This window comes from Ornithodoros turicata, chromosome 6 (genome assembly GCF_037126465.1).
Source record: "Ornithodoros turicata isolate Travis chromosome 6, ASM3712646v1, whole genome shotgun sequence".
NCBI classification, from domain to species: domain Eukaryota; kingdom Metazoa; phylum Arthropoda; class Arachnida; order Ixodida; family Argasidae; genus Ornithodoros; species Ornithodoros turicata.
In genome coordinates this window covers 13052205-13066210 of record NC_088206.1, presented here as the reverse complement: position 1 = coordinate 13066210, position 14006 = coordinate 13052205, and the positions used below count along the sequence as shown (strand labels likewise).

Below are 14006 nucleotides of genomic sequence, written 5' to 3'. Positions count from 1 at the left end.
TGAACTTCTGCCGGTGAAAATAAATCAATCATGCAATTGTATATGGAATCTTGGTGTTAACTATACAGTTCTACGGGGCACTCATGCAGCCTCACATGTTTGAGTTCACCATGCCTTCCATGTCTAGATGGGCATGTTCTGTACTTGTCCCCAATGCATTACTTGCAAATCTTTCCGCTACATATAAATTCTGGCATCATACACATCACTGTTTTCACAGGAAAACGAGACACTGGACGTAAAAAGCAGCGTATAAGTACAGAATACAGCTTTAATGAATGCCCTGTACATGGAAATATAAATTACTACACGAACTTGGTGCACAAAAAGATGGTTCCACGCTTAGCAGCTGTGCTGTGTAAGCAGTCGAAGTGTGGGATGTCTGTACAAGTCCTCTGTAGCGCGAATTCTTTCCGAAATAGGCAGCAGCACACTGTCACAACTCCTCCCGCACATGCACTTTCTTGAGCTCTTCTATTCTCTTTACGTAGTCGCTCTTCTCCACGCAGCCTTCGCACCTCTCGTCCCAAGAGTTGAGGATCTTCTTGAGGTCCTTCACCTTCAGTTTCTTAAGGTCCACAGTCTTCAGGTCTATTACCTTCTCTGTAAGAGGGTGTCAGGACAGCTTAGTGGACGTTTGTCCCAGTTATCTTATGTTCATATCAGTGTTAGGGGTAACTCACTGCTGTGAATGGTACTGAACCAGGCTTGCTGGTAAGACATTCTAAAAGTGGTAAAACAGGTGGTTTCCTGTCTAGTCTACGTCGTATGCACTGAGTGTTTTGCCGCTTTTTGGAATCGCTACTATACTTTACTATACTTTCTATGCTGTGTGTTGTGTTGTCCTTTTATTTGTTTCCCGGCACAGGGGTTTTTACAGCTTTTAAAGTATGAAATACCGAACAGCCCAATTTTTAACCATTTTCGCTACTATAACCAGGCTACTTTTTGGTAACTTTTAACTTAGCTTGTTACTTTCAAGTTACATTAACTCAGAGGGATTTGTTTCCCTTTGGTAACTTATCAAAGTAACTTGAGGTAAGTTCCAAGTTCCTTTTGTTCAACTGTGGTGCACAAGGAATGCTAGCTGAGACCTCCCTCTCTTATGTGAGGGACAACATGCTAAGCATGTCAGACCCTGCTGTCATATGGTGAATGCTACAAACTCTGTTTGGACCATGTATTAGGAGACTCTGGTGACATTCATCATAGTGACGAGTAGTGTATTTATAATGGCAGAATGCAGTGTGTAGCTAAACTAAATGCTACATAAAAAAATTTATGAAGGCATCGAAATTGTCAAACGCCGTCCAAAGGAAACACATCAAGGTACTGTTGGGGACATGGTTAGATAAAATTGCCTGTCAGTACTTCGCCGTCCCATATTACCTCTGTTGCGCTTGAAAGAGTTGTGCCAATATTGTATTTGAAGGCAGACCATGTGCTGCACATGTTTATTACTCAAAAGAAATAGTCTTGTAACACCTGGAGATTTGAGAGTAGATAAACCGTGTCCCTACAGTACAACTTCTTTCATCATAACGAAGACTAGTACGATGTTAATGTATCAAAACTATTCAGAAATGTTTTGCACCACCCATTGTGACATTAAGACCTAAAAATGCAATTTATGTAGCAAGTAAACTGAAACTAACCCGTTACTTTTACAAAGTAACTTGGAAACTTTAAGATCATTTTTATAACTATAGTAACTTCGCTATTTTTTTTACGCAGTAACTTAACTTGTAACTAGTTGCTTTCGTCGAGTAGCTTCATCTCTGGTTCATATAGCACATGGACATATAGATTCACACAGGTGATTTTTTTTTATCCTTGCCTATTTGTTGGGCACTATTCCAGCACCAAAGTGCTATGAGTAAAAACTTGTAGCCAAAGAGAGGGCGGGACACAACGGTAGAAACACACAACAGCGGGAACTGCAGACTCTCAACTAAAGGATTTATTAACAGTACGTCAGTTAAAAAGGCGCATGACACTTTCGGCTGCAAGTTTTTACTCATGGCGATGTACCAACTACCCCAAATTTCTACCTTGGTGGACCATAGTGCTACTGGATGCCTGGATTACTAGCATTTCACAATTTTTATCTGACTTTGAGTGTGATGACTCTGTGAACTTACCGTATTTCAGGTCGCAAATCTGGCTGTCCTTTTTCATGAGCCTCTCGCATACCTTGAGAGGAGGCATCGTCCAGCTCAGAGGTTGACACAGTTCAGATACAATCTTCGTCGCCGACTCTTCTAAGCCACCAACGTAGTAACACTACAAAGACACCAAAATTTTAAGTATGCGATTGATCAATTGTAATCTTGCATCGATAGTGGTGTACTCACAAATCTGTTTTCGGGCCCCTTTAACGTTTTACAAAGTTCTGGAAACTTCGCTTCGATGGACTGTTGGTTTGTTTTTTCTTCCGGCTCCAAGGCATTAAGTAATTTGTTGATTACACCGACACAAACTAGAAATGTCAAAACGACGACATTAAGCATGTGCTCGCGTAGGTGCCTCAGCAAAACAGCTGTCATATCCTTGTAGTAATCGTAACTTACCTTCACAGTCACCTTCTTTTAAAGCCGCGAGGACAGATTGAAGACACAATGTGCTGAGGATCAGCAGCGAAACATGAACAGTGGATGACAGCATTTTGCTATTACTACACGTTAATGACGTCGGTAGCGAACTTTCGTGAACGAATGCGACAACAGACAAAATACGGGGTTGCCCAAACTCGAGACAGTGGCTTACTGAAGTAGACTTACAAAAACCCAATGTGAAACTAAATGAATGACCGACACGTCAGATTACACATCTGAAGAGTTCAAGATCGTCTGCCGGTAAGCCCATCTGGCCGCGTGTGATTGGACGAAATTTTTGGTTCTGGTTGCGATATTGCGAACAACAATACCGCAAAAGAATTTTGAAATTTTTGTTTTAGGTAATTTGTAGCACTACCACAGATTATATTTTTGTTATTTCTATCGCTGAAAAAAAAAAAAAAAGTTTCTTCCCCCCATATATATTCGCTGCCGCATCAAAATCAGAAGCATGGCGGCTGCGTTCGGTCTGTATTTTGGAAATACCAACCTCTGCCTGGCAATTCATAAGGTAAAACACGGTTTTTCGATTATGAGGGTATTGAATTACGAATACCAGTGACGTACTGTGCAACTTTTCATTCATTGTTCTATGCTTGCCTTCGAAAAACGGCGATGTTCGCTCGCCGAGTTCGTGCCGGTTTGCGTTACGGCCATGAGGCAAAGGCTCCATGAAGATGTCATTTTAGTCGTACATCGCGATGTCAGCTGTGTAACTGGGCTCTGTAACGTTGTACAAAGATGGGAAGGCCGACTGACATTTTTATCTCTACGCTGGATACTCCGGATAATGGGAGAAGTAGAAAGATACGTAGAATGCCGCTGTGCGTATGTGACAACGTTGTAATACGTCAAATACTCGTGGCAAAATGACGTTTTTCGTTGTTCCTTTTGAACCATGTCTAGATTAGGTCCGCCACTCGATTTGAACCTTGAAATCTACATACCTGAATGTAATTATGTAATAGGCATCATAATTTATTCTGCAAGGTCAGTACGTATTGCTTCAAATTCTGTTGCAGGATGACAAGACCGAGGTAGTTGCTAATGATTCTGGGGACAGAGTTACTCCAGCCGTGGTAGCTTTTTCCAATGGAGAAAAGGTATGTTTGCAGTGAAAGATCTTCTGCCATTGTAGTTCTGTGTTTTTGAAATGCCTTGACTCATTGCTTTCTCTTGCTTCTAGTCTGTAGGTTTGGCAGCGAAGAGCGAAATCCTTCGCAACCCTACTGGGACCATATGCCAGATCAAGTCTGTCCTCGGTGCTTCGGAAGATGATGTGAAACGATTAGCAGAACAGAGCGCATGCAAGGTGTGTATGACATCTAAAGTTAAGTTAGTTTTCGTAACCCTGTGACATACCTATGAGCTAGAGAACGAAAGAAAGCCGTGCTGGCATGAATGTCTGATGGGCGTTATAGAAAAAAAAAAAAAAAAGACACAGGCATGTTTCCTCTCTTGTGCCATTTTTCCGTTTGCCTACCATATCGAACGATATGCATGTGCAGAGTATTCAGGGTGTTAGGCTTTTCGTTAAAAAAAGCTATGAGAGCAGTACAGGTCCAGTTTTTGCAGGCCAATTATACGGCCTGGCGGACGCCCTCTCGAAGGAAGCACGACGACATCAGAGTGATGTCACTCCCTAGCGGGAGGAGTGAGAGGGTGAAAGAGAGACGCCCACCTGCACGGCTGTGGTAACCCCTCTTCTCAAAGCTGTGCTCGTCTCAAGGCCGTGCTCACATTGGTGGTGTAGCAAATGATGTTTTTCTTCTGGAGTTGCGCAGTTATGAAGTGAAGCACTAAACTGTGCATGTCGTCTGACGATATCCTGCAGAGAAGAAGTGACTCGAAGTTGATGAAAGTCCTGTCTTGACATAATGCAACTTTTATGCGAATGATTTGTTGCCTAATGTATCCCGCTTTTGCTTGACATACTGCAGATGGTCTGTGAGGGCAGGCGTGTTCGATTCGAAGTGTCCTCTGGAGAAAATGGCCGGCAAGTGCATTATTCTGAAGATCTACTGCGTTACCTTTTCCAGAAAATGTTTGGTACGCACTTGTTATTATAGAACTGCTTTCACCACATTATGGAGCAAGCAACATGAACACTTTGCATGCCTTTGATTGTGTGCAGAGGTTGCCAGCAGCCGAAGCGACAGCAACGAGGCGTTTCCAGTTGTGGTTGCAGTCCCGCCATCGTTCACAGAGGAACAGCACAAAATGGTTAGGTGAGCAAAAGCAAGAAATAATTTGAATAAAGTATGGATCGATACAAAAAGCGTGCTTTAACGTGCTTCGTACTTTCAGGTTAATAGCAACTAAAGTGGGGTTCAAAGTTCATCGACTTATAAATGAACCCACGGCTGCCGTTCTGGCTTACCATGTGGGATCGAAGCCTTCCACTACACCCTGGTGAGAGAAAGTTACAGTAAAATGGCATAATTTATTAAAACGTACAATACGTATTTGTCCGTAACTAGTGTAGGGGGAACTGTTCTAGGAAATCAAGCATAGCAGGAGCTATGGTAGATGTGACATCCCTAGTGTTATTACTGCAATAGTTGGAGGCACATGGCAACAGCAGAGAGCCTTAGTTGCAGCGTACACAAGGAAGTAGCATGTTCACACTGTGCACATGCTATACGCAAAGTCACATTCTGCACATGCCGAGTGTGCACTCTCTATTTTCTCGCATGCGCAGAGCAATTGCGTACGCGGTACTAGAGCTCTCTACTCTCACACGGTAGGCCGAGGATGTAGGCGTGATACTTACTGCGACTTGACACAACAAAAATTTCGACTTCACATTGAAATGTCATAACGTTTGCAATGAAAACATTTTAAACGATATAAGAGTCAGGTGTTGCGAGAGAGAAGACAAAATGCGAGACATGCTCTGGGGTGAGTGTGGCAAAGCTGCGACGTGTGACATCACCATTAGCGCACACAGACGGCACTGATATGTTCTCCATAGTGGATGTGTCCCTGACATTGCCTTGCCTTCTTATTTTTCATTGTTTTCGCTCGTAAGTGTCGGAGCTACACAGCCTGTTCTTATTTGCAGCCGCTACTTAGTCTACAGAATGGGAGGGTCGACAACGGACGCTACACTAGTAACAGTTCTCGGTGGTGCATACACTCTTGATGCTCACGTGAGAAGATCGGACCTTGGGGGAAAATTGATCACAAAAGAATTAGCCGAGCATTGTGCTACGGAGTTTCAGAGGTATGCTGCATGTGTCCTAATATCCTTTCATTTGTACGGTTGAGCCCGTTTATTATGACCTTCACAGCAACAGTAAGTTCGATATTGGGATCTAATTGCTGGTTCATGTCGACATAGAAACACATGTAAGCAAAACAGTGAACAGTGATCGATTAACACATTTGTCAATCACAAAAGATTCATAGCCTCATGTCACCTCAGCAGAATGTGGCACAAACCTGCTTTAAACGATTAAAGTAAAGTGATACCTTCATTCTTCTAACAAACTGGCTGTCATGATCGTCTGCCATCTCACTCCAAAAATAGGGCAACAGACCGTGGTCTGGCTCCCCCGAAGTGTTTGGCGAAAAATGTATGTGTGGGGGGGACTCTGTTTATAGAGGTCATTGTACAAGTGATCCGGAGTCTTGGGCTTGCGGTCGTTGGAACCATTAACTCAGACTGACTTCGGCCGACCGTGGGATTGTTTAAGGGAAAAGCACGTTGTGCCTGTGTGTATCGTATATCTTCCCGAGGTGTGTAACGGGAAACGTATCTTCGCGCACTATGTCTTCCTCCCCTCGAGGAACATAATAAGAGGCCTATAGACGCTAAGGCGCCACACATAGAACAAGTGTCAAAACAAAGAGGGAGAAAGAAAAGGAAAAAAAAAACCTCTGGGTGCGTAGGGGGATTAAGAGGGTAGTTGGCAAGGTGTGGCCGCGAGGTGAGGACGGCTGAGGCCGTGGTGCCGACTCCGGACTTTGTGTGTGAGAACTCTGCGATGCGATGGACTGAGTGAGAACATCGCAAGGGAGCCGTGTGCAGTTGTGGACTTTCCAGACATCAAAGAAACCACCAGCGCAAGAGTGTCGTGACCCATCATCGTCGAGCATTCCACTAGACGCACCCAGCACCCGCCTTCGCAGGAGTCCGACAGATATGTACCACACCAGTACTGTTGCACTGATATCGTTGTTAGCATTTGTTGTATCTCTCAGTAAAATGTTGCAAATGTCGACTCTTTGCTAGCCTCCCAATTTCCTTCTTGCCGAGGTCCAAATTACCTGCACGATGTGGCGTCACTGCCCGGGAAACTTAAACTAAGAGCGGAGTGGTCTGTCCCTAATAGGCCATCCCCTCGGAGTTGGTGATGAACCCGACCACATTTCGTGACACTGGCATGTTCTGGGGCATTCTTGTGATTCACGGTAGAAAGTTCATGTGAACCGGTGTATAACAATACCATATAACAATTCGGCATCCTTGTCTACGTCATTATGAATGGGCTCAACTGTGTAAGCATATGTTTCATATATCTTGAAAATGCTCCAGTGGGCTGTGGGTCAGACCGATTTCTCTCCAGGCAAATGCGAGCGGACATGCGGGAAAGCCGACGGGGCATGGCCAAACTGTTGTCTGCGGCAGAGACAGCAAAACACGTTCTCTCCACCTTAGAAACAGCTCAGTGCTTCGCAGAGTCTGTGTACGAAGGACTCGACCTCAGCGTGAATGTTAGCAGGTAGGATCACGTAGTGTTGCATAGATATATTGACGTGGGGTGCTAATGCTGCATTGCATCTTCAGAGCAAGGTTTGAATCCCTGTTGGGGCCCATCATATCCCGCTGTAAAGAACCACTGCAGGAAATACTTACAAATGCTTCGTTAACACCAAAGGACATCCATAAGGTAAAGACACGCAGCCATTATATATAAGATAAGCAGCACAACACGAGTATTTGTGGTGCTTTTCAGGTTGTGCTGTGTGGTGGTTCCTGCAAAGTACAGAAGCTGAGGAGAGCATTGGCTGCATACTTTCCAGAGGCAGATATCTTAGATTCCAAGTCACCCGACGAGGTTGTTGCGCTCGGCGCAGCTGCTCAGGTAGATCAGCGCTCTGTTTACTGCCGATTGTCTCGTTCTGTATGTGGGACATATTTCACGTCGTTTTTCTTGCACGCAGGCAGCTCTCTTGTGTGACCGAGACAACCAGCAGGACATTCCTGTCAGTCGTAGTGCACCTTGCCTCTCTAAAGGAATCTACATCAAGGTGGGTCCTTCAAATGCCACTATCTTTTTTTATTTTTATTTTTTATTGTAATGTGGCCTCTCTCCAAAACTTGAAACACAGCATATAAATTTTCGAGAGACATCACAAAAGTCCATAGACTTTTCGTTTGGCATCTACACGAAATGCACTCTCTAATACGAGTCTAATCTTGACGTCACTCAGCAATTCCAGACCGTCCCTCTAAGAGCGGGCCTCTCAGGGACCTTTGACCGAGGGCTGTTCAGCGCATAAACCGTATGTACGCTTCTTCCTTGCAGCCATCCACCAATGGCTCTCTAACCTTGGTTATTCCACCTGGAACCGCCGTTCCAACGAGATGGCAGTGTACAGTACGACCCAGCGAGAAACAGAGCTCAGTCTGCCTACAGGTGTATGAAAAGGGGGATCACTCTGGAGGAGACGACAGCGCAACGCTTCTCGCAAAAGTGAGTACGTCTTGTCATATGGTTGCCGACTGACATTTCAGGTTCCAAAAATTTGGCCTTTCCAATTTTCCATTGTGGCAATTTTCCATTGTTCTCGTGCAGTGAAGCAAATGCGCATGGACAGTTTCTTTGAGACCAATTTGAGTGTTCCGAGTATAGATCAAATATTTGAATAAAGACCTTAGAGGCAAGCTGCATTTTCGCCATTGAATGAAAATTCGGACTTCCCGACAATTTGCACGTGCTCTATGGCTCCTAGAAGTCCGAAAATCAGTCTGTGACTATGGTCATGTTAGTGTATTGTTGTTACTTATTATAAGCACAGTTGATGAAATGTGAAACTGACTCTACATATAACACTACTGCTCATTTCCAAATGAAACTTCCACGTGAAAGCTATCTAGTGAAAAGTACATGACTCGGCACTTCGCAAACTGTGGCCCACGGAAACCTAGGGTTCCCCCCGAGAGCATTCAGAGGGGTCTGTGCTGATTCGAGGACCCTCGTTAGAGAAGCGTCACTGCCGAGCATCCAATATAGAAAACGTGATCTGGACATCTGGTGAGGCCCACTGAGCGTGTTTCGGAAGGTGAAACAGCACCACGCGATGCTGGCTTGCAGCTCCCGATGAAACTCCCCGTTCATCATCTCTTGTTGTTGTTCGTTGCAACTCCGACGTCCTTCAACTGACCCTAGCGTCAACTATAAATTCGAGGCCTCCGAAAAAAAAAAAAAAAAAGTTAAGGTAGGGGGGAGGTTTCTTTCGTGATGCAAAATGTAGTGACCATAGTGACCGTTCTTTTTCCTTGGTGTTGGGGGAAAAATTGCCCCCCAAAACCCCAATCTATTTCCAGTATCTTTTTCACTTACTGCTTTTTGCTCGTCACGACTTTGGAGTCTTTTAAGTGACAGTCCGGTCGAAAACATGGGTCTGGGAAACACCGTCTTATGGTTTCTAATACTCCTCACAACCACCATGCAAAATATTTCAGAAGAAATCGTATGGCGCGATTTATAATCAATTTTTTTCTATGCCGCAGTTGGTCCTGAGCAAAGGCCTCAGCGCGCTGTCGCGTGACGTACATAAGAGCAAAGCCGCATGCCTGTTGACGCGATAGTTGGTTGTTGCGTGCTAGCATTTGCCCATTATGATGATTTTGAGTAGCAATCACACGTTACGCAGACTAAACTCCAGAGTAGCGTCAATGTAAACACAGGTATCACGACGCAGCCTACGGTTCAGTACACTCGTAGAAAAAAACGCCTCTCTACATTCCCAGCAACTGCGCAGTCCTGCGCCCTGCTGTGTCCACTGGGGACGTCATGCTCACGTAACGGATGACGTACATAGAGGCTCCTTGGGGCAAGGAGTATGCGAGGGAGAAAAACGAAACCGGAAGTCTTCAGAGGACTAGTTTTTGTTCAGTGTCTCGAAAACCACGCCGTTTTGTGAGCTGAAACTTTCCACACAGCATGTAAGCCTCCGTGGCAGTTAAAAAAAAATCAACTTCCGGTCTTCCCAGACTGTCCCTTTAAGTGTTGCGTTTGTCTATTTATGTTTGTCTGTTTATCTATTTGTGTGTCGTAGCTACAGTTTAGACTGTAGTAGCTGATCCACAGTGCTCTCGAACTAATACTTCTACTGGAAACATTGCAGGTTGTAATGAAAGAGATCGAAGAGAATGCGCCACTGGTTGCCACCATTAGTGTACGGAGGTGAGTGACTCGGTTAATTTTTGTGCAGAGGTTGCCGCCAAAAGATTGATCTTTTATCGTCGTGTCTGCAGTGATGGCTCCGTACATATATCCTGCTCAGACAAGCAGAAAGGACACACAGAGTCAGTCACGCTGGAGCCCTTGACCGAAGAAAGTCCCGTTAGCTGACCTCAAGCAACTCGGTAACCCTAGAAGCGCAACAGTTGATTTTATGCCTTGCTTTTCAAACTTGAGTTATTAAAAAAATTACAATATTCAGATTTGATAAGAAAGGAGAAATCAGTGTCTTTGTGCCACATGTCACTGCATACACACATATGGGGGCAGTTTGAATTAAGCCAGTCAGATATATGGTTTCCTGCTGAAGTGTAGTGTGCCAATATGTGATAATTTGGGTGTACCATACGAGTAGTTACTCACATAACCTACGCAATAATATGTACTAAAAAAAAAAAACTGCACCAGAAGCTTGTGCTGTACTGGAAAAGGACTGTGCCAGGGAGTTCTGCAAGCCTCTTGCAAACCAGAACAGACAGCTTATAGTTGAGCCTGAAGTGGGTTTAACCAGATTCTTCTCCGAATTGAAGGTTGCCTCTTTAGGGTGCAACTCAATTTTTACCTGGCAGATTGCCCTCTATGAAGCGTCTACAGGAATGCACACTAATTTGTTTGGCAGCAAACACAGTTACATCACTGTTTGTTAGAGTAATAGAGCCCGATTTCTCCCCAAATTTAGCATACTGCAAAAAATATTGCCCAAAAACTGCAGGCTCTACTTACAATGAGAGCCTGAAGTTTTCTGGAAATATTTGTTTCTAAATTCGAAGGGTAAAAATCGGGTAAATAAACGTGCTCTAAATGCATGCGAATTCGGGTGAAAAAACGTCCAGTATGCTAAATTCGGGAAGAAATCAGGCTGAGTTACTCAAAGTAACTGTACTGGTTTCGTAGAAACTGTGACGTAACTGTATTTGCTGTCGGTATGTAAAGTTAGTGTGCATTCCTACAGATTTCTCGGTGGAGGCACTTTGCCGGGTAAAAATCTACCCTAAAGAGGCAACTTTCAATTTGGGTGCAAATTTGGGGAAGAATCGGGTTAAACCCTAAAACTTCAGGCTCTACTTATAATCCAAAGCTAAAACTTGTACACATTCATAGTTTACGTATAGAGCGGAGAGGGCTGAAAGTGGCAAAAGCAACAAGTCATCCTTTGGCATTTTCCATTGGCATCTACGTGACTACTGCGCTTTTAAAGTGCTAACACCTCGAAGCACAAAGGAGTCGACATGAGCACAGACATATTGGTAAGCGAACATGTATTTGATTAAATTCATTAAATCTGTGTCCTCAAGCGTCCGGGTCAAGCACAAGTCTTCCATGAGCACCTTTAGAATGGGTGATGTCATTGTGTGCCTGCTTTGCATCCCCCAACGGATACACCTTGTTCACAACCGGGTCCACCCAGCCTGCACGGGCCCCATCCACAATGGCTGCTGCACTCTGCGCCCACTGTCTCTGCACAGAATAGAAACTGCTAGCACTACATTTATGTGGCGCAAATTGGGGAAACACTCACGGGAGTTGAGGAAAAGAGGGACACGCCGGTTATGCTAGTCTCCAGCCCCATCAGATCCCTGGGGTTGATAGTGATGGTACCTCTGCTTCCGATCACCTGCGAGGAAAACACCCAAGATAACGCAGGTAGTACTGCCTCGAGGCAAGAGCCTCGGGTCATGAGCTGCAAATACCTATTCCACAATTTAGGCAGCTCCCAACCCGAAGCCCATGGTAAAACTTAATATAGCTTATACATGTATATTTTGATGTCTATTTTCACGACTTGAGAGATATGTGCGCACGAGAGACATTTATTCAAGAACATACGTGGAACAGCTAATATGAACATGGTTGGTTTCTTGGGTCTTTCATAGTACCATAAGCATATAGGTACAGCTCCGTTCAACCTTAATAACACTGGAAAAAAATGTGGTCTCGTTCCTGAGCGTGATTACAGCATCCCTTGGGGCCATAAGAAAATCTTAACTGAACAAAATTATTCTGTTAGTTTCTGAGGGAAGGATTCTGATCACTTAACATTACCCCAGTGCCCCCCAAGGGTGGCTGTTATCGTGCTGGGAAATGAGACCGAAGTTTTTCCAGTGTTGTTATTAAGGTTGACTAGGCTGTACTATGCACCTATTCATCATATACTAATTACTTTATGTTCCAGTTTGACAGTTTGTTTCAGTTCCCCCAGTAAATTTTAGTTCATTTCATTCAGCTTTATTTCATTATTTACAGGATCTCCCTTAACAGCCCTGCTTGTAAATCTGTGTACTGTAACTGCGAAAATGTTGATGAGTAAAGTTTAAATGAGTTTATCCACATCTTACAGTGCAGGACTGTAATAATTTGGGTCCTGCAGTACCATAAATTATTTTCGTTAACGTTCCTGTTTCAGGTATTCAGAGTCCAGTATTTGCTTCTGTTACCATTACTTATATTTGTGGTATAATACTGTTTCCCTTGCCGTTTTTGTTGCCTTTTCCTGCATGTACCTTATCGATGAGCCTTGGGTAGTGTACGTAGCATGCTGTCCAAGGCTGTCTAACCACCACCCTCAAACATATACTGAATCTGCCGCGGATGAGTACTCACCACAACCCGTCCCTCACGGCAGAGAAGGCCCAAGTCTTTGGCCAAGTTGACATTGGCGAGCATTTCGACCACCACGTTGACACCCTTGTTCTCTGTCCATTCCTGGCATGAAAGGCACGTAAATATGAACAACAGCACAATTCTAGCGGGTGAAGTCTACGTAGGCAGAAACTGACCATAATCTTTTTGAGGTAGTCCTTGTCCTTGTGGCACACGGCACAATCAGCCCCTAGCTTTTTGACAAGCTCAATGCCTTCCGGCGTGCCAGCCGTCCCGATTACTTTGGCATGCACGAGGGACTTCGCAATCTGGAGTGTTGCGATCCCCACGGAACCACTGGCTCCGTGGACGAGGACTGTTTCGCCCTCCTGTGCACCTGCCCTTTAAGAGAGTCAAATTTGAAGGGCAGCTGTGCAGAACAATGGAAATGAGAACATCTCACTTGAGAACCAGTGCTCTATAAGCTGTGAGGTAGGGAATACCAAGGGCTGCGCCCTGCTGGAATGTCAGCCGTTCAGGAAGAGGCCAGGTGTCACCAATATCTACCAGGCAGTACTGTGCGTAAGAGCCGTGGGTGTTTTCTCTGCACCTGTTTGAGAAGAAGACCCTGTCCCCTTTCTGCAACAGACACGTCAATACGTACCATGTATTCTCGCTGTTTAATTGCTTGTAAGTATTTCATGAAATAAGTAACGATGAGCACTTCATTCAGAACGTTGTGATTTTGCACCTTAAAATTGTGGACGGCTTCACCTACTGCCTCCACAATACCAGCACCATCTTTCCCGGGCGTGTATGGCAAAGGAGGAGTGTATCCAAAGGCACCTTCACGAATGTAAGTGTCCACCGGATTTATTCCTGCTGCCTTGACGTTTATCAGTACCTGCAGGATGTGAGCGATCCGGCATTTTTACAAATTGATATGCAATGTTACTGCCCTCGTTGTCTCACTGCCAACGTAATAAGTGGGGAGCGCATTCTTTACCTTTGTACCTGTTGCTTTGGGAACTGCTACATTTGAAGCCAATTGCAGGACGTTGGGTCCGCCGGCTTTATGCACCTGGATGGCACGCATCATATTGTTTCCCGCAGAAAATGGTTCATAAGGAACAATCACGAGTCGTTTAGGGCTGGCACCTTAGAGATTATCTTATCTTCCTCTTTTACTGTCTTTTATTGTTCTGCGCCAAATCCAAAACGAAACGAGGTGAAGCCCAGCTGTTATCTTCACAGTTGTTGCCAACATGCTACACGCAAGCTACACGTACCGGAAGTTTCACCAGTTTCACATTACTGTAATTTGTAGTTTCAGAAT

General features: G+C 44.6%; 3 protein-coding genes across 3 annotated transcripts; 1 reads left to right on the top strand and 2 right to left on the bottom strand.

Moving 5' to 3' along the window:
• Positions 1–251: 251 nt before the first annotated feature.
• On the bottom strand, positions 252–2872 carry LOC135399131 (mesencephalic astrocyte-derived neurotrophic factor homolog). Its single transcript, XM_064630851.1, has 4 exons — positions 2571–2872; positions 2355–2479; positions 2142–2283; positions 252–603 (listed from the first exon to the last, which is right to left on the bottom strand). The coding sequence occupies exons 1-4, from the start codon at positions 2662–2664 to the stop codon at positions 437–439; spliced, it is 528 nt and encodes a 175-aa protein (XP_064486921.1). The 5' UTR covers positions 2665–2872; the 3' UTR covers positions 252–436.
• Positions 2873–3021: 149 nt separating this feature from the next.
• Positions 3022–10291, top strand: LOC135399129 (heat shock 70 kDa protein 14-like). The gene is made up of 14 exons (XM_064630849.1): positions 3022–3126; positions 3638–3718; positions 3802–3927; positions 4556–4664; positions 4750–4843; positions 4923–5027; positions 5680–5841; positions 7187–7342; positions 7408–7510; positions 7577–7705; positions 7785–7871; positions 8150–8317; positions 9975–10033; positions 10105–10291. Exons 1-14 carry the CDS (start codon positions 3067–3069, stop codon positions 10199–10201), a joined length of 1536 nt encoding a protein of 511 aa, XP_064486919.1. The 5' UTR covers positions 3022–3066; the 3' UTR covers positions 10202–10291.
• A 1041-nt stretch (positions 10292–11332) lies between these two features.
• LOC135399130 (quinone oxidoreductase-like) lies at positions 11333–13911 on the bottom strand. The gene is made up of 7 exons (XM_064630850.1): positions 13677–13911; positions 13422–13574; positions 13134–13309; positions 12868–13072; positions 12692–12793; positions 11610–11705; positions 11333–11548 (listed from the first exon to the last, which is right to left on the bottom strand). The coding sequence occupies exons 1-7, from the start codon at positions 13767–13769 to the stop codon at positions 11381–11383; spliced, it is 993 nt and encodes a 330-aa protein (XP_064486920.1). The 5' UTR covers positions 13770–13911; the 3' UTR covers positions 11333–11380.
• Between the last annotated feature and the right edge of the window lie 95 nt (positions 13912–14006).